Source organism: Anolis carolinensis, unplaced genomic scaffold (assembly GCF_035594765.1).
Source record: "Anolis carolinensis isolate JA03-04 unplaced genomic scaffold, rAnoCar3.1.pri scaffold_9, whole genome shotgun sequence".
NCBI lineage: Eukaryota > Metazoa > Chordata > Lepidosauria > Squamata > Dactyloidae > Anolis > Anolis carolinensis.
The window spans coordinates 26,085,685-26,110,413 of record NW_026943820.1 but is presented as its reverse complement, the minus strand read 5'-3'; the positions used below and the strand labels follow the sequence as shown (position 1 = coordinate 26,110,413).

The window sequence follows — 24,729 nt, the reverse complement described above, 5'->3', positions numbered from 1 at the left end:
CTTTAAACATAGCACTGTCCTTCACACCCAAAAGCTTTTAAATGATTTGCCATTTTCTGCAAGAAGGTTCCCTTTCACTGTCTATATCCATTCCCTAACCAGAAATGAAGAGTGTTAAAAAATGTAAGATCTCATCTAAATCTAAAGCTTCCCTTTTCCAAGGCGTGATCGTAACCAAGAAGAGGTGTGAAGGTCGCAGCTTCAATGGGAAATGACTGGCAGCGGACACGATCCCTTGGTTTAAAAATATCTGCAGGCTTAATATGTGAAGTAGTCCCAAGAAGTGTATCTGCACTGTAGAATTAATGCAGTTTGACGGCACTTTCGTTGCCATGGCTCAATCCGCCCTTGGGGAAATAGGGCGGAATATAATTAAAGTTATTATTGACACAAAGACAGAGTATGACACTGCAAATGAGATATATGCTGCTGCTGCTATTATTATTATTATTATTATTATTATTATTATTATTATTATTATTACTGTATATACTCGAGTATAAGCCTAGTTTTTCCGCCCTTTTTTAAGACTGAAAAAGCCCCGCTCGGCTTATACTCGGGTGAGAGTCCTGGTTGGCTTATATTTGGGTCAGCTTATACTTGATAATATATGGTACATTTATTATTTTTCTCTATTATTATTGGTATTATTACATTTATTATTTTTCTCTATTATTGTTGCTACTGTTACATTTATTTTACTCTATTTTTATTATTATTAATAATACATTTATTATTTCACTCTGAATTTATTATTTCACTCTATTTATTATTACATGTATTATTTTCCTATATTATTATTATTATAATTACATTTAATAATTAATTAATACATTTATTATTTCACTCTGATCTTATTATTATTACGTTATTATTTTACTCTATTTATTATTACATGTATTTTTCCTGTATTTATTATTATTATTATTACATGTCTTATTTGACTCTATTATTATTAAAAGGATACATAAGCACATTTACACTGAAGAAGATGAGAATAACGATTTGATCAGAGTTGGACAGTCTCATCTTAAATTTGAGCTTTATGTAAACATTCCAAAACATTTAACCTACTGATGCCTCAATTAATGTAATTTTATTGGTACAGTAGATTCTCACTTATCCAAGCTAAATGGGCTGGCAGAAGCTTGGATAAGCAAATATCTTGGATAATAAGGAGGAATTAAGGAAAAGCCTATTAAATATCAAATTAGGTAATGATTTTACAAATGAAGCACCAAAGCATCATGTTATACAACAAATTTGACAGAAAAAGTAGTTCAATACGCAGTAATGTTATATTGTCATTACTGTATTTACGAATTCAGCACCAAAATATCATGATATATTGAAAACATTGACTACAAAAATGGCTTGGATAATCCAGAGGCTTGGATAAGCGAGGCTTGGATAAGTGAGACTCTACTGTATCTATTTTTATTTCTGAAATCTACCACTCTTGGCTTATACTGGAGTCAATGTTTTCCCAGTTTTTTTTTTTTTTGTGGTAAAATTAGGTGCCTCGGCTTATATTCGGGTCGGCTTATACTCGAGTATATACGGTATATATTTGTGGACTGTCCAGGGTGGGATGAAGAAAGAAAGAATTGTCTGTTGGAGGCAGGCCAGTGTGAATGTTGCAATTGGTCAGCTTGATTAGCATTGAACAGCCTTGCAGCTTCGAAACCTGGCTGCTTCCTGCCTGGGGGGATCCTTTGTTGGGATTGCGGATGACTGGGACATCTAGAAAGGACAGTTTTCCTTTGTTTTCTTTTTCATAGTGAATTGGATATTTGATCTGCTTAGATCTGCTGTTCTTTAAAAATAATCCCTATTTCTATTTCTTTCCAGATATGGAGGAGTTGGCTAGGGAGAGCATCAGCTTGCTAGCCAAACCGGCCTTGGAGCTGGGAAGCCCCCATCTCTCGTCGGCTGCGGCCGTCTTCATCATGCTCAAATCCGCCCTCGGAGCCGGGCTCCTCAATTTCCCCTGGGCTTTCAATAAGGCCGGAGGGGTCACGCCGGCCATTCTCGTGGAGTTGGTAAGTGCTGCAAGAGATCCTCTCTTTTCATACCTATTGCATTTCATCTCCACCTTTCTTGTAATGATGAGACAGAACCGTAGACGTGAAGCAAAAACACACCATGGCTATGAGAAAACCAATGGGCTGCACCCACGATTAAAAGGACACAAGCTGTGCTTGCCATTACGTAGGACAACAAGTTTTCTTTTTGAAATAATTTCCATGATATTTTATTAAATACAGTAGTCTCACTTATCCAACATAAACAGGGCGGCAGAACGTTGGATAAGCGAATATGTTGGATTATTTATTTATTTATTTATTTATTTACAGCATTTATATTCCGCCCTTCTTTCTCAGGGCGGATCACATTACACATATAAGGCAAACATTCAATGCCTTTCAACATAGAACAAAGACAAGACAAACATAGGTTTCAAGCGGGCCTCGAACTCATGACCTCCTGGTCAGAGTGATTCATTGCAGTGATTGATTGCAGCTGCTCTCCAGCCTGCGCCACAGCCTGAGCCCATAAGAAGGGATTAAGGAGAAGCCTATTAAACATCAAATTAGGTTATGATTTTACAAATTAAGCACCAAAACATCATGTTAGACAACAAATTTGGCAGAAAAAGTAGTTCAATATGCAGTAATGCTAGGTAGTAATTACTGTATTTATGAATTTATCACCAAAATAACACGATATATTGAAAACATATTGAAAAAACTACTGTATACTGAACACTTTTGGACTGTGGAAAAAAACTTGAAGACATCCCCTTCCCCTTTCCTTTCCTTTCCTTTCCCTCCCTCCCTCCCTCCCTCCCTCCCTTCCTTCCTTCCTTCCTTCCTTTCCCCTCCCTTCTCTCCTCCAATCCTTCCCTTGCTTTCTTTCTTCCTCTTCTTTCTTTTCTTTCCCTTTCTTTCACTCTCTCTTCCCTTCCTTTCTTCCCACACTCACTCACTCACTCTCTCTCTCTCTCTCTCTCCTTCCTTCCTTCCTTCCTTCCTTCCTTCCTTCCTTCCTTTTTCTTTCTCTTCCTTCCCTCCCTTCTCTCCTTCCCTCAATTTCTTTCTTCCTCCTCTTTCTCTTCCCTTTCTTTCCCTTTCTTTCCATCTTTCTTTTTATCTTTCTCTCTCTTCCTTCCCTCCCCTTCTCTCCTCCTCTCCATTCTCCCTTCCTTCCTTCCTTCCTTCCTTCCTTCCTTCCTTCCTTCCTTCCTTCCTTCCTTCCTTCCTTCCTTCCTTCCTTCTCCCTCCCCTCTCTCCGCCAATTCTTTCTTTCCGCTCTCTTCCTTCCTTCCTCCTCTTTCTCTTCCTTTTGTTTCCATTTCTTTCCATCTTTATTTCTCTCTCTTCCTTCCCTCCTCTTCTCTCCCTCTCTCCATTCTCCTTTCCTTTCTTTCTTACCCCTTACTTCCTTTCTTCCCTCCCTCCCTCCCTCCCTCTCTCCTTCCTTCCTTCCTTCCTTCCTTCCTTTCTTTTCTTTCTTTTCTTTCTTTTTCCTCCCTTTCTCCCCCCTTTCTCCTGTTCACTTTTCCCTTCCTTCCTTCCTTCCTTCCTTCCTTCCTTCCTTCCTTCCTTCCTTCCTTCCTTCCTTTCTTTTCTTTCTTTTCTTTCTTTTTCCTCCCTTTCTCCCCCCTTTCTCCTGTTCACTTTTCCCTTCCTTCCTTCCTTCCTTCCTTCCTTCCTTCCTTCCTTCCTTCCTTCCTTCCTTCCTTCCTTCCTTCTTTTCTTTCTTTCTTATCGCTCCTTCCCCTCCCTTCTCTCTTCCATTTCTTCCCTTCCTTTCTTCCTTCCTCCTTTTTTTCCTTTTCTTTCTTTCACTCTCCCTGTCTTCCTTTCTTTCCACTTTCTCCTTCCTTCCTTCCTTCCTTCCTTCCTTCCTTCCTTTTTCTTTCTCTCTCTTCCCTCCCTCCCCTTCTTTCCCCCTCTCCATTCTCCTTTCCTTCCTTTCTTGCCCCTTCCTTCCTACTTTCCCTTCCTCCCTCTTTCCTCTCCTGCTCTCCTTCCCTCACTTTTTCCTTCCTCCTCTTTCCCTTCTCCTTTCCTTTCCTTTCCTTTCTTTCTTTCTTTCTTTCTTTCTTTCTCTCTTTCCAGGGTTCCTTAGTCTTCCTCATCAGCGGCTTGGTCATCCTGGGTTACGCAGCTTCCATCAGCACCCAAACCACGTACCAAGGGGTCGTGCGAGAGATCTGTGGGGCAGCCGTGGGGAAGCTCTGCGAAGTCTGCTTCATCCTGAACCTCTTCATGATCTCGGTGGCCTTCCTCCGTGTCGTGGGAGACCAGCTGGAAAAATGTGAGCCCACTGAAAGCCTTAGCATTTGATGGCCTACGAAGTGCTACTCATACTTTCATGCTATTCTAACATATTTTGTTGCTCCCCCAATTTTTGAGGTGGCAAAATTGGTATTTTTGTGTTCCTCGCATAATAGTCTCAGAGCCATTGGAGGCTGGTTGCACAAATTGATATTCTCTTTCCGCACCTTGCCTTTCCAGTATGCGATACTTTTTACCCAAATGAAACGGTGAGTGGAGGTTTTTCCCACCAACATTGGTTCATCGACCATCGCTTCACCTTGTCCGCCCTTTGCGTCCTGGTGATCTTCCCTCTTTCCATCCCCAAAGAAATTGGGTTCCAGAAGTACACAAGGTAAGAGCTTAATATTGTCCTGTTCAGCGTTGGTTCAAGGCTTTTTGGTGCAGGATCTTCAAGCGTTGTTATCTGAAAATGTACTGTATATACTCGAGTATGTTAATGTGGAATTTGTGTATTGATAGTGTTTAAATACAACTTGTGCCATGCTTGTATTGCAACTGATTGCATCATCCAGAATGTACCATAGTGTGGAAAGAATTAAATGCCAAGAAGCTATGATGACCTTGATGTGTGGCTGGAACTAGGGAGTATCCAGACACAAGTGTTTGTCCATAACGATTGTGTCAGTTCAGTTGAGTTTATACTCGGGTGAGGTTAGCTTATATTTGGGTCAGCTTATACTCGAGAATATATGGTACATTTATTATTTTTCTCTATTATTATTGGTATTATTGCATTTATTATTTTTCTCTATTATTGTTGCTACTATTACATTTATTTTACTCTATTTTTATTATTAATATTAATACATTTATTATTTCACTCTGATCTTATTATTATTGCATTTATTATTTTACTCTATTTATTACTACTTGTATTATTCTCCTGTATTTATTATTATTATTATTATTATTATTATTATTATTATTATTATTATCAACACAACGACGTTGTATGGCACAGCAAACAAGATAGATATGCTGGATTTCGTTTCGCAAAACCAAAAGTCGAACACTTCCCAAGTGTCTAGGACTGTGTGATGTATTTTCTGATGATGTGTGCAGATCCCAGTAGGGTGGCCTTTTGCAGTTGGCAGATGGTGATTTTGTCAATGTCTATTGTTTCCAAATGCTGGCTGAGATCTTTTGGCACAGCACCCAGTGTGCCCATCACCACCGGGACCACCTGCACTGGTTTCTGCCAGAGTCTTTGAAGTTCAATCTTGAGGTCCTGATAGCGGCTGAGTTTTTCCTGTTGTTTTTCATCTATGCGACTGTCACCTGGGATGGCAACATCAATGATCCAAACCTTGTTCTTTTCCACAACTGTGATGTCTGGTGTGTTGTGTTCCAGAACTTTGTCAGTCTGGATTCAGAAGTCCCACAGTATCTTTGCATGTTCATTTTCCAATACTTTTGCAGGTTTGTGATCCCACCAGTTCTTTGCTGCTGGGAGGTGGGATTTGAGGCATAAGTTCCAATGAATCATTTGGGCCACATAGTTGTGCCTCTGTTTGTAGTCTGTCTGTACGATTTTCTTACAGCAGCTGAGGATATGATCAATGGTTTCGTCGGTTTCCTTGCACAGTCTGCATTTTGGGTCATCAGCTGATTTTTCAATCTTGGCCTTAATTGCATTTGTTCTGATGGCTTGCTCCTGGGCTGCAAGGATCAGGCCTTCTGTCTCCTTCTTCAGGGTCCCATTTGTGAGCCAGAGCCAGGTCTTCTCCTTATCAGCTTTTCCTTCAGTTTTGTCAAGGAACTTTCCATGCAGTGTTTTGTTGTGCCAGCTGTCAGCTCTAGTTTGTAGTGCGGTTTTCTTGTACTGGTTTTTTGTCTGCTGTGTTTTGAGGCCAGATGAACAGAAAGGCAACAAACGGAAAAGCAGGGGCACAAAAGACCAGTTATTGATTGACAAAATGATTCTGGAGAACTGTAAGAGCCGAAAAGCTAATCTTCACATGACGTGGATTGACTACAAAAAGGCCTTTGACTCACTCCCACACAGCTGGATCATCAAGTGCCTGGACGCCATCGGGATTTGTAAAACAGTTGGCACCTTCATTGAAAACATGATGGAGCACTGGAAAACTGAACTGTTTGTTGGAAATGAAAGCTATGGACTTGTCAACATCAGGAGAGGAATTTTCCAGGGAGATTCATTTTTCCTTCTGCTTTTCATTATTGCCATGATCCCTCTGTCAACAATCTTACAAAAAACAAATCTCGGCTATCAAATATCTAAGAATTCTCACAAAATTTCACATTTGAGGTACATGGATGACCTGAAGCTATATGGGAAAACGGAAACTGAAATCCAGTCTCTGACCAACACTGTCCGAATTTTTAGCACTGATATCAACATGGAGTTTGGTTTGGACAAATGTTCGACAGTGGCATTGAAGAAGGGAAAAATCATTGAAAGTGAGGGCATAAATATGCCCAATGGCCAAACAATAAAGTGTCACCAGCCAGAGGCCTATAAATATCTGGGCATATTACAGCTGGACAACATCAAGCATGAACATGTGAAAACTGTGGTCAGCAAAGAATACACATTATTATTATTATTATTATTATTATTACATGTATTATTTTACTCTATTATTATTAAAAGATACATAAGCACATTTACATTGAAGAAGATGAGAATAATGATTTGATCAGAGTTGGACAGTCTTATCCTAAATTTGAGTGTTATGTAAATATTCAGAAACATTTAACCTACTGATGCCTCAATTAATGTAATTTTATAGGTATCTATTTTTATTTCTGAAATTTACCACCCTCAGCTTATACTGGAGTCAATGTTTTCCCAGTTTTTTTGTGGTAAAAAATGCTGGTCATTGGGTTTGACTGTATTTGTTGCATAATCTGTCTTCCTCACATATTTTTCAGTATTCTGGGCACCTTGGCAGCGTGTTACCTGATGCTTGTCATTGTCGTCAAATACTACCTCCGAACGGATCACGTTGTCCTGTATGAACACCACCTTTCTCCTGGGTCAGTGTTGTCTGGAGCAGATGAGAATTTATTTTAATGGATTTTAATGTATTGTCCATTATATTATTTTATTTTGTGAATCGTTGAAATGTTTTAAGTTTTGTCAAATATGTTGTGTTGTTGTTTCGGGCTTGTCCCTGTTGTGAGCCGCCCCGAGTCCCTTCGGGGAGATGGGGTGGGATATAAAAATAAAGTTTATTTGTTATTATTTATTACTATTAAGCAGTGGTTTGCTGAAATCCCTTGGAAAGGCTCTCATGTAACATCTATTGCAGTGCCATTGTTTTTACCTGTCCACCAAGTGCAGTTGTTTAGTTCAGTTCCTCCCGGATGACTTCACAACGCATTTATTTCTCTGCATTCTGTTAAAATGGAAAATATTTGTATTGGAGCTGGCATCCCCCGCGGGGTGCATCTACACTGTGGAATTAATGCAGTTTGACACTGTTTCAATTCCTATCCAAGTGATGAGAAACTGCATTAATTCTACTCTGTAGATGTATCCCATGATTGCTTTTGTAGCTGCCAATTAAAACACATTTTAAAAACCCTTTTGTGAGCTCATTCACGGAAGCACGATATAAAATTGTAGCTCAGCGTATGCGATTTGGCTTTCTTATTTGAGCCATTTTCTTTGCTGAAGCAAATCCTTACCTATAGGTTTCATCTCATACGGTGCTGTTTGCCTTATATAGTCAACAAACACATCATCTGTTTGTTTTTCTATTTATGATGACAGGGTTGTTGTATGTCTTTTGGGCTGTGTGGCCATGTTCCAGAAGCATTCTCTCCTGACGTTTCGGCCACATCTATGGCAGGCATCCTCAGAGGTTGTGAAGTATGGGAAAACTAAGCAAATTAGGGTGATTTACTGGAACATTTACGCTGGCCTCCAACTGACAAGAGTTCTTTCCTCACCCTGGACTTCCCACAGATAGATATAAACATTCCTTGCTTAGTTTTTCCACACCTCGCAACCTCTGAGGATGCCTGCCATAGATGTGGGCGAAACGTCAGGAGAGAATGCTTCGGGAACATGGCCATACAGCCCGAAAGACATGCAACAACCCTCTGATCCCGGCCATGAAAGCCTTCGACAACATATTTATGATGAGTTGGACAAGTGTTTCTTTCTCACGTACCATATTTCCATTCCAGGGTCTATTCTTGGACCTCCATGTTCAGCGTTATCCCAACCATCTGCTTTGGATTTCAGGTAATGGATAGTAATTTCTTCCTCCTTTTGTGTTTATATGTAGGTTTGACCCAAGACTTGGTTTAATTTTTTCTTCTCGCCATGATATTTCAAGTCACAGGCCAAAGGGAAACCAGTAACAGTTCATACTTGGAATATGGAGAGCCTCTGTGTCTCTCTCCAGCATGGTCTTTTGAAACAAAGTGTACCTTCTGCTCCACATAGTAAAGCACATTCATTCCCTAAACCCCATAGTTGTAACACTCCTGGGCAGCGCAAACACTGGGAACCAACACAGAAGCCAATAACAATATAATATCTTTATTAAAGTAAATAAAGTACCAAGCAAAAATAAGTAGAAGAGTTAGGCAAGCTATTGACCTTTCAGTAAAGATCAAATTTAGTCCAATAATTAAAAGTCTTATGTCCAGTATTAGAGTCCAAAATCCAATAACCGAAACACACTCAAACTCCGCCGGAGTATAGAGTGGGGAAAAGGAGCAAGGTTCCACTGAAAAGCTCTCCGAAGTAAAGTCCAACACAAGCATTCAGGGCAAGGCTACGACTGGTTGTAATGGAAAGAAACGCAATCCAAACTTGGCAAGAAAGAGGTGCAACGCCTGGTCTACTCGAGGGTAAGCGCACCGTCAGGCCGCTTGGAACTCAGGAACAAGAGACGATGATGCTTCCCAGTCAGAAGTTAAGTTGACACCGTGCAGAAGGTTTTCAGCGCAAAACTTTTATTGAAGTAAATAAGCTCCCCCAGAGCAGGTGCTCGACTCCCCAATTCTTCCCAAGAGAACTGGTCCGCCAAAGACATCGCGCCAGGTGCCTCCCTCCCTAATTCTTCCCAAGAGAACTGGGCTTAGCCATAATCGCCTCGCTCCGATAATCTGGCGCTTCTTCGCAAACTTTGCTTCTGAGAACGGTATGTTTTTAGAAAAGCCCTTCGATCAAACAGTAAACCATCCGGAGAACCCGGGAGAGCCGGCACTGTCTCAAGGGCATCCTTAATTGGCTCTGGCACGAAAATGTCAACAGGAAGCATCTGGAAAGGAATTGAATCTTGCTGATTTGGGAAAAAACCCAAGTCCTCTTCAGTTTGGTCAGCAATGGCCGCGGGGTCAGGGGCCAAAGGTGCCTGAGACATCACAATAGTTTAGCAAAGAAGACAATGATGTATCAATGGGTAGAGGTGTCTGATGGCTTCTCTTTGCTGATTTGGCACAGTTATCCCTGTAAATCTTTGGTTATGTCATTCTTGGAACAAAACAGTTCCAAAGTTTGGGTTGCTGTGAGTTTTTCAGGTTGTATGACCATGTACCAGCAACATTATCTCCTAATGTTTCATCTACATCTGTAGCTATTGGCATCTTCAGTTGGCAGTGAACACCAAATCTTCTCGTGTTTCAGTGCCACGAAGCCTGCATTGCCATCTACAGCAGCATGAGCAACAAGAAGCTCTCCCATTGGGTAGTGGTATCAGTGATGTCCATGCTCTTCTGCTGTCTTATTTATTCTTTGACAGGTAAGCTTTTTCCAATTTCCTCCATCACCAGGGATGGGTATCTTTTATGGTTAACTTTCACCAGTCATGGTCAGCTTTCCACATCTTCAGATTTCACATCCGTGGATTCAATCCCTGCCCTCCCAATTCTAATTTCCCCATTTTACTCTGCCACATGGCTGGAGTTACACTTAAGGACCGGGCTGTGGCACAGCTGGTTAGCAGCCAGCTGCAATAAATCACTACTGACTGAGAGATTATGAGTTCGAAGCGAGCCTGGGTCAGAGTCAGCTCCCGACCATTAATAGTCTAGCTTGCTGTTTACCTATGCATCCCAAAAGAAATGGAGGTCTGTTGAGTAGGAAATTTGGGTACCGCTTTATGCAGGGAGGCTAATTTAACTAATTTACGACACCATAAAACCTTCCAGCAGTGTGCAGAAGAATGAGGAAGTACTCCATCAAAGACTCAGTGTCACAAGTGGACAGTGAAGTGTCAGCTCCCCTTGTGGCATACCAGCATACCCTCATGAAGCTGGAAGCTGGAAAATGTTAAATTGCCTCTTTGTCTGTCTATATATGTTGCACGTCTAATGGAATTGACTGTTTGCCATGTATATGTGCATTGTGATCTGCCCTGAGTCCCCTTCGGGGTGATAAGGGCAGAATATAAATACTATAAATAAATAAATAATAAAAATGTACCTGTTCTGACTTACGTACAAATTCACAAAAAACAAACCTACACAACTGATCTTGTTCATAACTTGGAGACAAATTTCTGACAGGTATGATTTTTTTCTCCCCTCCACAGGGCTGTATGGCTATTTGACGTTCGGTGCCGATGTGGCTGCTGACATCCTCATGTCCTACCCAGGAAATGACGTGGTGGTCATCATAGCCCGGCTGTTGTTTGGCATCTCTATCATCACCATCTACCCCATTGTCCTCCTCTTGGGAAGGTAACATTGAGAAGTGCTCTCTTTGTGCAGAAAACCTAGATTTACAATGTAGAATGAATGCAGTTGGCATCACTTGAACCATTAATGTCTCAATGGCATGGGATACTGGGATTTTTAATTTGGGAAGGCGCTAGTAGTCCATGCAGTCATGCCGGCCACATGATCTTGGAGGTGTCTTTGGACAGAAAAGAATTCTTTCTCCCACCCGGGGCATTCCACAGATATATAAACCCCACTTGCCTAGTTTCTAACAGACCTCACAACATCTTTGCAGTGCCTTTCAAGTTCTCAACACAACACTTTTATTGAAGTTCATAAGCTCCCCCAAACCAGGTGCCTAACTCCCTAAAACTTCCCAAGAGAACTGAGCTTGTTACAGTTATTACACCAGGTATCTAACTCCCCAATTCTTCTCAAGAGAACTGGGCTTAGCTATAATCACCACGCTCCGCTAATCTGGCGCTTCTCCAGAGGCTTCGTCTGTTTGATCTGTCTGTATATACAAATGCCCTATGATCAAACACCAAGTTTTCTGGCGAATCTGGGAGAGCCGGCATTGTCTCAAGGGCATTCTTAATTGGCTCTGGCTCGGAATTGTTAACATGAGGCATCTGAAAGGGTGTTGAATCTTGCTGACTTGGGAGAAAACCCAAATCTTCTTCATCTTGGTCAGGAAAGGGCGCAGGGTCCAGGGTCAAAGGTGCCCTAGGCATCACAGTATCTCTACTCTTCAGGTGAGATTTCTGCCATTGGTATCACATTTTACATTAAGAAAAGGAAAGTCTTAGCTTGGCCGTACCAGATTTCTCCTTTTCTCCCCCTCCTTTTCCCAACAGATCCCATGACTTTTTTCATTCTCCCCTTTTTGCGATTGCATTTCAAGGTCCGTCCTGCAGGACATTTGCCTGAGCTCCAAGCATAGCAATGCGTTGACCAGGGAGCCTTATGAGAAATGGACGCGGATCCTGCTCACCACCGCTTGGATCGTGGTCACCCTCATCATTGCACTTTGTGTCCCAGACATCAGCAAGGTCATCAGCGTCATCGGAGGCATCAGTGCTTTCTTCATCTTCATCTTCCCAGGTATTTATTATCTATTTATCTACAATATTTATATTCTGTGTTTCTCGCCCCGAAGGGGACTTAGGGCACATCACAGAGCACATATATGGCAAACATTCAATGCCAAACCTTCCCAGTTTGGCTGTCAGAGTATTTGCAGCACAGCAGTAGTTGGATGGAAGCAGTGGAGTGCAGAATGAAGAGACACTCAGAGATGTTGGTAAAACTATTTACAAAATTTTACTGTATGCTACAGTAATCAACACAAACAGACTTGCAGACGACAGATGAACAACAGAACTTGACTCAAACTCTAGGAAGACAGAACTCAACTGAACTGATGCAATTGGTATGCACAAAAACTTGTGTCTGGATACTCCCTAGTTCCAGCCACACATCAAGGTCATCATAGCTTCTTGGCAATTAACTCTTCCCACACTGGTACATTTTGGATGATGCAATCAGTTGCAATACAAGCATGGCATAAATTGCATTTAAACACTATCAACACACAAATCCCACATTAACATTGGGCACGAGGAGAGTCCCCATTCTGCTTTATGCAGATGATACAGCCATCCTGTCCAGATCTAGACCAGGGCTCCTACATCAACTCAAGATATTTACAGACTATTGTAAAACAAACGAATCAAAAGTCCTTGTTTTTGAACGCAAATACACAAAATACAAATGGTCTACCGGAAAATTCCCTTTAGAGCAGGTAAAAAGCTTCCAGTACCTAGGACTGACTTTCCACCATACATTATCATGGAAAGAACATAGAGAAACTGTGACCCAAAAAGCTAGCCGAGCTGCCCTACTAAGATTTTACTACACCAAAGGAGGACAACATGTCCCCTCGGCATTAAAAATTTTCAATGCCAAAATTGCTTCGAAATGTCTCTTCGATGCAGCCATTTGGTGGGAAAAAACAGATGTAAACTTAGTCAGGGTCCAAGCAAGGTTTATAAGAGACCTGCTAAATGTGCCAATCATTTCTGCCACATAGTTGTGCCTCTGTTTGTAGTCTGTCTGTGCGATTTTCTTACAGCAGCTGAGGATATGATCAATGGTTTCGTCAGCTTCCTTGCACAGTCTGCATTTTGGGTCATCAGCTGATTTTTCGATCTTGGCCTTAATTGCATTTGTCCTGATGTCTTGCTCCTGGGCTGCAAGGATCAGGCCTTCTCCCTCCTTCTTCAGGGTCCCATTCGTGAGCCAGAGCCAGGTCTTCTCCTGATCAGCTTTTCCTTAAATTTTGTCAAGGAACTTTCCATGCAATGTTTTGTTGTGCCAGCTGTCAGCTCTAGTTTGTAGTGCGGTTTTCTTGTACTGATTCTTTACTTTGCTTTACATATTCTGCCAGGACATGTTCTTCTTCTTTGACTGCTTGTTTTACTTTTTTTATTATTATTATTATTATTATTATTATTATTATTATTATTATTATTATTATTATTATTATTATTTCTCGGTGGCCATCTATCAGTGGTGCTTTGATTGTGCTTTGTGTGAGCCTTTACTTGTTCTTTATTTTAAATATTGTATTTGTTCCCGTTCTGTTGTTTTTACTTCAAAATAAGATATGTGCAGTGGGCATAGGAATTTGTTCATAGATTTTTAAAAAAAACTATAGTCCGGACCTCCAACGGTCTGAGGGACCATGAACTGGCCCCCTGTTTAAAAAGTTTGAGGACCCCAGTTCTAGGCCTTGTAAGTTAAAACGTACTTACCATATATACTCGAAGATAACCCAAGTTTTTCAGCCCTTTTTATGGGCTGAAAAAGCCTCCCCCGGCTTATAATCGGGTCAAGGTCAAACCGGCAGCGGAGCCTGGAGGCCATTGCTTGAAATATATGATAAATGTATCTCTCATCTTATCCTCCCTTATCAGCGTTTTCTTTTCCAAGGCCTCCCTCGCTCTTAACCAAGGGAATGTTTTGAAAAGGGAAAGATGCCCTTGCAAGTCAGGAAGAAGAATATATATATATATATACCCATTTTCCCCTGAAATATTTGTTAATCTCTGCTACAGATATATAGGCATGTCCCCCTGCAAGCCTATCTATCTATATACATTAATTTTATATATGAATTTCCCCCTCATATGTTTGCAAGTCTTTGCAAATCCTATATACATATAGATATCTAGAGATTTTCATGTACCTGTATATCTGTATCTATGTGTATACATTATTTTATATATGAATTTTCACCTCACATGTTTGCAAGTCTTTGCAAATCCTATATACATATAGATATCTAGAGATTTCAGTGTACCTGTATATCTGTATCTATGTGTCTACATTATTTTATATATGAATTTTCACCTCACATGTTTGCTAGTCTTTGCAAATCCTAGACAGATACAGTAGAGTCTCACTTATTCAACATAAACAGGCTGGCAGAACATTGGATAAGTGAATATGTTGGATAATAAGGAGGGATTAAGGAAAAGCCTATTAAACATTAAATTATGTTATGATTTAAATGTTTTAAACATTTAAATGTTTTCAAACTACAGTAGAGTCTCACTTATCCAACACTCGCTTATCCAATGTTCTGGATTATCCAACGCATTTTTGTACTCAATGTTTTCAATACATCGTGATATTTTGGTGCTAAATTCGGAAATACAGTAATTACTACATAGCATTACTGCGTATTGAGCTACTTTTTCTGTCAAATTTGTTGTATAACGTGATGTTTTGGTGCTTAATTTGCAAAATCATAACCTAATTTGATGTTTAATAGGCTTTTCCTTAATCCCTCCTTATTATCCAACATATTCGCTTATCCAACATTCTGTCGGCCCGTTTATGTTGGGTAAGTGAGACTCTACTGTACTAGGCTGGCAGAAGCTGGGGCTAACGGCGGGTGCTCACTCCGCTCCCCGGATTCGAACCTGTGACCTTTTTGTCCGCAAGTTCAGCAGCTCAGTGCTTTAACACTGTGTGTTCTCAGTGGGAATACAATCTGAATTTTGGAAAATGGGTGAAGGAATTGGCTGCACCTCCTGAAGAACATCTCAGTTATTGAACCCAATTCTGAGTCACACTGGGAAGAGGTTACCCATCGCCAACGTGCCTGAAATAGCTCACTCAACACTGACAGTTAACTTGACAGTAAATGACATGTTCCATATACCTCCTCGGATAGGAACATGACACAGTCTATTTGAAGAGCGACACCCGGTAGCTAAACATGGGTTGGTTAAATGGAAACTCCGGGGTATTTTTAACATTTTCTTTGCATTCTTCTACAAAGTTGTCCCTGCGCCAAGAAGACTGAGCCCTTTCTGTTCAACTTGTAGGGTTGTGTTTGGTCTGCGCGATGGAGAAGGAACCAGTCAAGCCAAGGACCAAGTATGTATAGATACCTCTCTTGCTGTGCGGTTGGAATACTTATTGAAAGGACGAAGTGTCATGGGTCAACAAATGTCCTTAATTCTTGACCATGCTTTTATGGCGTTTCATAGAATCATAACACTGAAAGAGACTCAACTCCAAAAGTACCTTGAGATCCATGCTTGGATGGATGTCTTGGGTTCCCAGATATCACAAATATGCCTGGAAAGCCTCAGCCGGTGTTGCCAGAAGTTGAAGCTTATGGAAGTTGTAGTCTAGCATCTTCTAAAGCAATGTTTCTCAACCTGTGGGTCCCCAAATGTTTTGGCCTTCAACTCCCAGAAATCCTAACAGCCGGGCTGTAGCGCAGCTGGTTAGTAGCCAGCTGCAATAAATCACTACTGACTGAGAGGTTATGAGATTGAAACCCGGGTCGGATTGAGCTCCCGACCATTTAATAGCCTAGCTTGCTGTTGACCTAAGCAGCTCAAAAGACAGTTGCATCTATCAAGTAGAAAATGTAGGTACCGCTTTATGCTTTGATTGTGCTTTTCTGCAGGGCAAAAGGGGGTTGGACTGGGTGGTCCCTAGGGTCTTCCACTGAAATAATGTTAAATGTGTTGTTGAAGGTTTTCATAGACTTTCTATTTCTAGGTTTCTTTGATTGAAAGACATAGATTGGATGACTATGTCTTTTGTGGCCAAATGTGGTGTGATTTGGCCTAGTGATTTTGTTGTTTACTCCATGGGGAAAATGCACATTGCATATATATATATATATATATATATACACACACACACACACACACACACACATACATACATACATACATATACACACATACATACATACGAGGGCTATCCAGAAAGTACATTACGTTTTGGAATTAAAAATGAACAAAGTATAAGAGAAAATATTTACCATATGCAGTTGAAAGCCATACCTAAATACCACATCTCACGTAGTCGCCATATATATACGAGGGCTATCCAGAAAGTACATTACGTCTTGGAATTAAAAATGAACAAAGTATAGGAGAAAACATTTACGATATGCAGTTGAAAGCCACACCCAAATACCACATCTCACGTAGTTGCCATTCAAATCTAGGCACTTATCATAGCGATGAATGAGCTTGGCAACTCCTTCCCCACAAAACTCTGCCGCTTGCGTCCTCAACACAGCGTTTTGGCGACGATACGCAGCTGCGGGAAGGGGTGACCGGCTGGTTGAGGACGCATGTGGCAGAGTTTTGTGGGGAAGGAGTTGCCAAGCTCATTCATTGCTATGATTTGAATGGCAATTATGTGGGATGTAGTATTTGGGTGTGGCTTTCAACTGCATATGGTAAATGTTTTCTCCTATACTTTGTTCATTTTTAATCCCAAAACGTAATGTACTTTCTGGATAACCCTCGTATGTATGAATGTGTGTGTGTGTATAGGTAAAAAGGTAAAGGTTTTCCCCTGACGTTAAGTCCAGTCATGTCTGACTCTGGGGGTTGGTGCTCATCTCCATTTCCAAGCTGAAGAGCCGGCGTTGTCCGCAGACACCTTCAAGGTCACGTGGCCATTGGCATGACTGCATGGAGCGCCGTTACCTTCCTGCCGGAGCAGTACCTATTTATCTACTCACATTTGTATGTTTTCAAACTGCTAGGTTGGCAGGAGCTGGGGCTAACAGCGGGCGCTCATTCCGCTCTTATATTTATATATACAGTAGAGTCTCACTTATCCAACATAAATGGGCCAGCAGAACGTTGGATAAGCGAATATGTTGGATAATAAGGAGGCATTAAGGAAAAGGCTATTAAACATCAAATTAGGTTATGATTTTACAAATTAAGCACCAAAACATCATGTTATACAACAAATTTGACAGAAAAAGTAGTTCAGTACGCAGTAATGCTATGTAGTAATTACTGTATTTATGACTTTAGCACTAAAATATCACGATGTATTGAAAACATTGACTACAAAAATGCGTTGGATAATCCAGAACGTTGGATAATCGAGTGTTGGATAAGTGAGACTCTACTGTATATAGATGGTTAGTGTTGCACTTAAAAATGTAGCTGTTCTGACTTACATTCAAATTCAACAAGAACAAACCTACAGAACCGATCTTGTTCGTAACTTCGGGACTGCCTGTATTTGGTTTTGCTCTGAATATGAAACACGTATCTGCACGAAGGAACATATCCTCAGTGTATATCAGGGGTCCCCAAACTAAGGCCCGGGGGCCGGATGCGGCCCTCCAAGGTAATTTACCTGGCCCCCACCCTCATTTATAATATAATATTTTTATATCAGTTTTAATAATATAATATATTGTATATACATATAATATTGATAAGAATATTATCATTTTATACAATATAATACTAACAATAATACAATATAATAATATTAATTATATGTTATATATTACATACAATATTACAGTATAGTGGTATAGTTCAATATAGTATAATGCTAATATTGTGCTATGCTAATAATATAATATATTGTATATACATATAACATTGATAATATTATCATCTTATACAATACAATACTAACAATAATATGATATAATAATATTAATTATATGTTATATATTACATATAACATTACAGTATAGTGGTATAGTTCAATATAGTATAATGCTAATATTGTGCTATGCTAATAATATAATATATTGTATATACATATAACATTGATAATATTATCATCTTATACAATACAATACTAACAATAATATGATATAATAATATTAATTATATGTTATATATTACATATAACATTACAGTATAGTGGTATAGTTCAATATAGTATAATGCTAATATTGGGCTATGCTAATAATATAATATATTGTATATACATATAACATTGATAATATTATCATCTTATACAATACAATACTAACAATAATATGATATAATAATATTAATTATATGTTATATATTACATACAATATTACAGTATAGTGGTATAGTTCAATATAGTATAATGCTAATATTGGGCTATGCTAATAATATAATATATTGTATATACATATAACATTGATAATATTATCATCTTATACAATACAATACTAACAATAATATGATATAATAATATTAATTATATGTTATATATTACATACAATATTACAGTATAGTGGTATAGTTCAATATAGTATAATGCTAATATTGGGCTATGCTAATAATATAATATATTGTATATACATATAACATTGATAATATTATCATCTTATACAATACAATACTAACAATAATATGATATAATAATATTAATTATATGTTATATATTACATACAATATTACAGTATAGTGGTATAGTTCAATATAGTATAATGCTAATATTGGGCTATGCTAATAATATAATATATTGTATGTCCATACAGCTGCTCTGAGTTCCCTTCGGGGTGAGAAGGGTGGGATATAAATGTAGTAAATAAATGTAGTAAATGAATTAATAAATAATGTTGGACTTAGGCTCGCCCAAAGTCTGAAATGACTTGAAGACACACAACAACAACAACAACCACAACCCTAATTAACCTGACTATCTCATTGGCCAGAAGCAGGCCCACGCTTTCTATTGAAATCCTGATAGGTTTATATTGGTTAAAAATATTTTCAATTTTAAATATTGTATTGTTTTTCATTGTTGTTGTTGTTTTGCACTACAAATAAGATATGTGCAGTGTGCATAGGAATTTGTTCGTTTTTTTTTTTTCAAATGATAATTCGGCCCCTCAACAGTCTGAAGGATTGTGGACCGGCCCTCTGCTTTAAAAGTTTGAGAACCCCTGGTGTATATGCTGGCTGTACTGTGTTTTTAGCCACCCGTGTAGAATATAATGAAGGGATGTTTTGTGTCTGCAAAGCCAACGAGTGCACACAACGCAGCTTGGTCTCTCTTGGGTCTCGCCTTGTTCTCCTTTGCAGGTCCTGCCTTATCGCGTGGGGGGTCATCACGGTGTTGTGCGGGGCCTTCATCTTCGGGCAAAGCACCACCTTGGCCGTCATGGAGCTGCTCTACCAATTCTAGCCTCTAGGTGGCAGCATTTCTACCGTTGGACACTTCTGGTTGACGTGGACAGGTACTTTTTCTCACCTGGGCATAACTGAAATAACCTTTAAGCTATCTATGTAAATAAAAATACACTCCAGTTGGTTATGCCTTTCCATTCATTGCATGTCTCCCAAAAAAAGTCTGACAGATAACATTTCATCCAGCAAATTGGTTGCACGATCCAGTGACAATCCTCATCGCTGGTTTTAGCCCTTTCATTGCAGAAGACAGATGGGCTCCCACCTTACACATCAGGAGAAGGAAAGATAGTCTTTGTTGCTTCTGCTCTTCATCTCACTTCTCCTGACACGTTTTGTTTTTGGTAGAAAAGGACCGGAATGTGTCGAGAAGGATGGCCAACATGGTTTGGAGACCATGAATGGTATTTACCTTGGGAAACTATGACTCCCAGGACTGCACAGCATGGAGACATGGCATATTATTATTATTATTATTATTATTATTATTATTATTATTATTATTATTATTATTATTATTATTAAAATGGGTCCCTACTGCATTTATTCTCCAGTGCAGATGGACCCAGAGAAGGGTATGGGCCTTGGGAATCTATGACTCCCAGGACTGCACCCAATGGAGACATGGTATATTATTATTATTATTATTATTATTATTATTATTATTATTATTATTATTATTATTAAAATGGGTCCCTACTGCATTTATTCTCCAGTGCAGATGGACCCAGAGAAGGGTATGGGCCTTGGGAATCTATGACTCCCAGGACTGCACCCAATGGAGACATGGTATATTATTATTATTATTATTATTATTATTATTATTATCAACACAACAACGTTGTATGGCACAGCAAACAAGATAGATATGCTGGATTTCGTTTCGCAAAACCACAAGTCGAACACTTCCCAAGTGTCTAGGACTGTGTGATGTATTTTCAGATGATGCGCGCAGATCCCAGTAAGGTGGCCTTTTGCAGTTGGCAGATGGTGATTTTGTCAATGTCTATTGTTTCCAAATGCCGGCTGAGATCTTTTGGCACAGCACCCAGTGTGCCCATCACCACCGGGACCACCTGTACTGGTTTCTGCCAGAGTCTTTGAAGTTCAATCTTGAGGTCCTGAGAGCGGCTGAGTTTTTCCTGTTGTTTTTCATCTATGCGACTGTCACCTGGGATGGCAACATCAATGATCCAAACCTTGTTCTTTTCCACAACTGTGATGTCTGGTGTGTTGTGTTCCAGAACTTTGTCAGTCTGGATTCGGAAGTCCCACAGTATCTTTGCGTGCTCATTATTATTATTATTATTATTATTATTATTATTATTATTATTATTATTATTATTATTATTATTATTATTAAAATGGGTCCCTACTGCATTTATTCTCCAGTGCAGATGGACCCAGAGAAGGGTATGGGCCTTGGGAATCTATGACTCCCAGGACTGCACCCAATGGAGACATGGTATATTATTATTATTATTATTATTATTATTATTATTATTATTATTATTATTATTATTATTATTATTATTATTATTATTATTATTAAAATGGGTCCCTACTGCATTTATTCTCCAGTGCAGATGGACCCAGAGAAGGGTATGGGCCTTGGGAATCTATGACTCCCAGGACTGCACCCAATGGAGACATGGTATATTATTATTATTATTATTATTATTATTATTATTATTATTATTATTATTATTATTATTATTATTATTATTAAAATGGGTCCCTACTGCATTTATTCTCCAGTGCAGATGGACCCAGAGAAGGGTATGGGCCTTGGGAATCTATGACTCCCAGGACTGCACCCAATGGAGACATGGTATATTATTATTATTATTATTATTATTATTATTATTATTATTATTATTATTATTAAAATGGGTCCCTACTGCATTTATTCTCCAGTGCAGATGGACCCAGAGAAGGGTATGGGCCTTGGGAATCTATGACTCCCAGGACTGCACCCAATGGAGACATGGTATATTATTATTATTATTATTATTATTATTATTATTATTATTATTATTATTATTATTATTATTATTATTAAAATGGGTCCCTACTGCATTTATTCTCCAGTGCAGATGGACCCAGAGAAGGGTATGGGCCTTGGGAATCTATGACTCCCAGGACTGCACCCAATGGAGACATGGTATATTATTATTATTATTATTATTATTATTATTATTATTATTATTATTATTATTATTATTATTATGGCATTTAAAATGGGTCCCTACTGCATTTATTCCCCAGTGCAGATGCATCCAAAGAAGGGTATGGGCCTTGGGGAACTATGACTCCCAGGACTGCACAGCATGGAGACATTATTATTATTATTATTATTAACTTCATTTTTATCCCGCTCTTCTCACCCCGCAGGGGACTCAGAGCAGCTTACAACATACATTTAGGCAAAAATTCAATGTCTCATACAAAGCAAATAAAACATAACAAAATCAATATAAACAATCAACATATAAATACAATTAAAAACCATTCACTTTAAGATATTAAAACAGCATCTAGATACACCCTACTAGCCCCTAGCACTAGCATTAGCACTAGCCCCACCTCCCCTACTAGGCCCGCCCCCCCCCGCTAGCCCCCCCGCTAGCCCCCCCGCTAGCCATGATCTTAAGGTCTTCTTTAAGGCTCCCTTGGATGGTGTTGGGTCATGGCATAATTATGATGATGATGATGATGATGATAATAATAATATTATTATTAATAATAATACTATTTAAATGATTCCCTACTGCATTTATTCTCCAGTGCAGATGGACCCAGGGAAGGTATGGACCTTGGGAAACTATAACTCCCAGGACTGCACCGCATGGAGACATGGTATGTTATTATTATTATTATTATTATTATTATTATTATTATTATTATTATTATTACTATTATTATTATTTTATTATGACACATCAAACAAGATAGATATGCTGGATTTCATATCACAAAATCACAAGTCGAACACTTCCCAAGTGTCTAGGACTGTGTGATGTATTATTATTATTATTATTATTATTATTATTATTATTATTATTATTATTATTATTATTATGGCATTTAAAATGGGTCCCTACCGCATTTATTCTCCAGTGCAGATGGACCCAGAGTCCATACCCTTGGGAAACTATAACTCCCAGGACTGCATAGCATGGAGACATGGCATAATAATAATAATAATAATAATAATAATAATAATAATAATAATAATAATAATAATAATGTCATTTAAAATGGGTCCCTGCTGAATTTATTCTCCAGTGCAGATGGACGCATAGAAGGGTATGGACCTTAGGACCTTAGGAAGCTATAACTCCCAGGACTGCGCAGCATGGCATAATAATAATAATAATAATAATAATAATAATAATAATAATAATACGAAATCCAGTATATCTATCTTGTTTGCTGTGTCATAATAAAATAATAATAATATGAAATCCAGCTTATCTATCTTGTTTGCTGTGTCATATAATAATAATAATAATAATAATAATAATAATAATAATAATAATAATAATAATTTGTCCTCATTAATGGCCTTCTTGATCTCAGCCTGGCATTGCCTTGCCATGCCCATAAAATGCCATGAATAATAATAATAATAACAAAATCCAGCATATCTATCTTGTTTGCTGTGTCATAATAAAATAATAATAATAATAACAATATGAAATCCAGCATATCTATCTTGTTTGCTGTGTCATACAACAAAAACAACAACAACAATAATAATATTTTTTGTCCTCATTAATGGCCTTCTTGATCTCAGCCTGGCATCGCTTTGCCTTGCCCATGAAATGCCAGAGGGCATGGAATCCCATGTACTTCTGTGGGCAAAATGGGAGGAGAAATGCACAATATATATATATATACTAGCCGTGCCCGGCCACACGTTGCTGTGGCGAAGTCTGGTGGGCTGGGAAATAAAGTATTGAGGAATTGGTGGTAGTTAAGGTCAAGGGTAAAAGTTTTCCCCTGACGTTAAGTCCAGTCGTGTCTGACTCTGGGGGTTGGTGCTCATCTCCATTTCTAAGCCGAAGAGCCGGCGTTGTCCGTAGACTCCACCAAGGTCATGTGGCCGGCATGACTGCATGGAGTGCTGTTACCTTCCCGCCAGAGCAGTACCTATATATCTACTCTCATTTGCATGTTTTCGAACTTCTGGGTTGGCAGAAGCTGGGGCTTTAGATAATCTGTGGAAGAGGCCTAAGTGAAGCCTAACTCTGCCTGTCCCCTGGGCTGAGTCGGTTGCTAGGAGACCAAGTGGGCAGAGCTTAGACTTCTAATTGGCAGCAATTGGATAAAAACAATTATTCCTCTCCCTCTAATTAGGACTTTATTTTTCTTTTCTTTTTGTTGTATCAACCTAGAGCAGTGGATGATGGGTTGTGTTATCAAATTTTGAGGTTGGGGGGCCTGTAGTTTTGTTGTTTTGTCCGCTGCCCTGATGCCATCACTCTTTTATATATATAGATATATATACTAGCTGTGCCCAGCCACGCGTTGCTGTGGCGAAGTATGGTGGTATGGGAAATAAAGTATCTTATATTATCTGCTTAGAACTGGATTATATGAGGCCCCTTCTACACAGCTGGATAAATTACACACTGAAGTGGATTATATGGCAGTGTGGAGTCAAGATAAGCCAGTGCAAAGCAGATAATATAAGATTATAAATGTGTTATATAGCTGTGTGGAAGGGCCTTGAGTCTGCACTGCCATATAATCCAGTTACAATCAGATCATCTGTATTTTATAGGCAGTGTGGAAGAGGCCTAAGTGAGACCTAACTCTGCCTGTCCCCTGGGCTGAGTGGGTTGCTAGGAGACCAAGTGGGTGGAGCTTAGCCTTCTAACTGGCAGCAATTGGATAAAAACTATTATTCCTCTCCCTCTAATTAGGACTTTATTTTTCTTTTCTTTTTGTTGTATGAACATAGAGGTATGGATGAGGGGTTGTGCTGCCAAGTTTAGTGTTTCTGGGATGTGTAGTTTTGTTGTTTTGTCCTAGGCTGAAATTTCATTACCATATCAACCCAATCCTTACCTGTGAGTCGATTGTGCCTTGTGGTCGAGACACCCCGTTTTATCTTTTCACTTTTATTCCTTTTGTCTGGAGGCTCCAGCCATCGTTATACAACAGCGCATATATATATATACATACATCTTTTTTAAAATTGCTTATAGTTGGCTAATATACTGACATCCTGCAGTGTGCTACGGCATAGAGCTACATCGTCT

The 24,729-nt window shown here is 39.1% G+C and overlaps 1 protein-coding gene across 4 annotated transcripts in view; it reads left to right on the top strand.

The window, feature by feature from the left end:
* Nucleotides 1–19,586, top strand: part of slc38a8 (solute carrier family 38 member 8) — a 39,823-nt gene extending 20,237 nt beyond the window's left edge. For 3 of the 4 annotated variants that reach the window (XM_062961511.1, XM_062961510.1, XM_062961512.1), the window contains exons 2-11: nucleotides 1,852–2,042; nucleotides 4,125–4,323; nucleotides 4,524–4,677; nucleotides 7,242–7,346; nucleotides 8,505–8,562; nucleotides 9,955–10,069; nucleotides 10,862–11,009; nucleotides 11,893–12,092; nucleotides 15,340–15,437; nucleotides 19,355–19,586. In XM_062961511.1, the coding sequence (XP_062817581.1) occupies nucleotides 1,854–2,042; nucleotides 4,125–4,323; nucleotides 4,524–4,677; nucleotides 7,242–7,346; nucleotides 8,505–8,562; nucleotides 9,955–10,069; nucleotides 10,862–11,009; nucleotides 11,893–12,092; nucleotides 15,340–15,437; nucleotides 19,355–19,537 (1,449 nt within the window). In that variant the 5' untranslated portion in view covers nucleotides 1,852–1,853 and the 3' untranslated portion in view covers nucleotides 19,538–19,586. The remainder of the gene's footprint in view (nucleotides 1–1,851; nucleotides 2,043–4,124; nucleotides 4,324–4,523; nucleotides 4,678–7,241; nucleotides 7,347–8,504; nucleotides 8,563–9,954; nucleotides 10,070–10,861; nucleotides 11,010–11,892; nucleotides 12,093–15,339; nucleotides 15,438–19,354) is intronic. The other variant, XM_062961513.1, reaches the window with a different exon arrangement.
* Nucleotides 19,587–24,729: the final 5,143 nt, after the last annotated feature.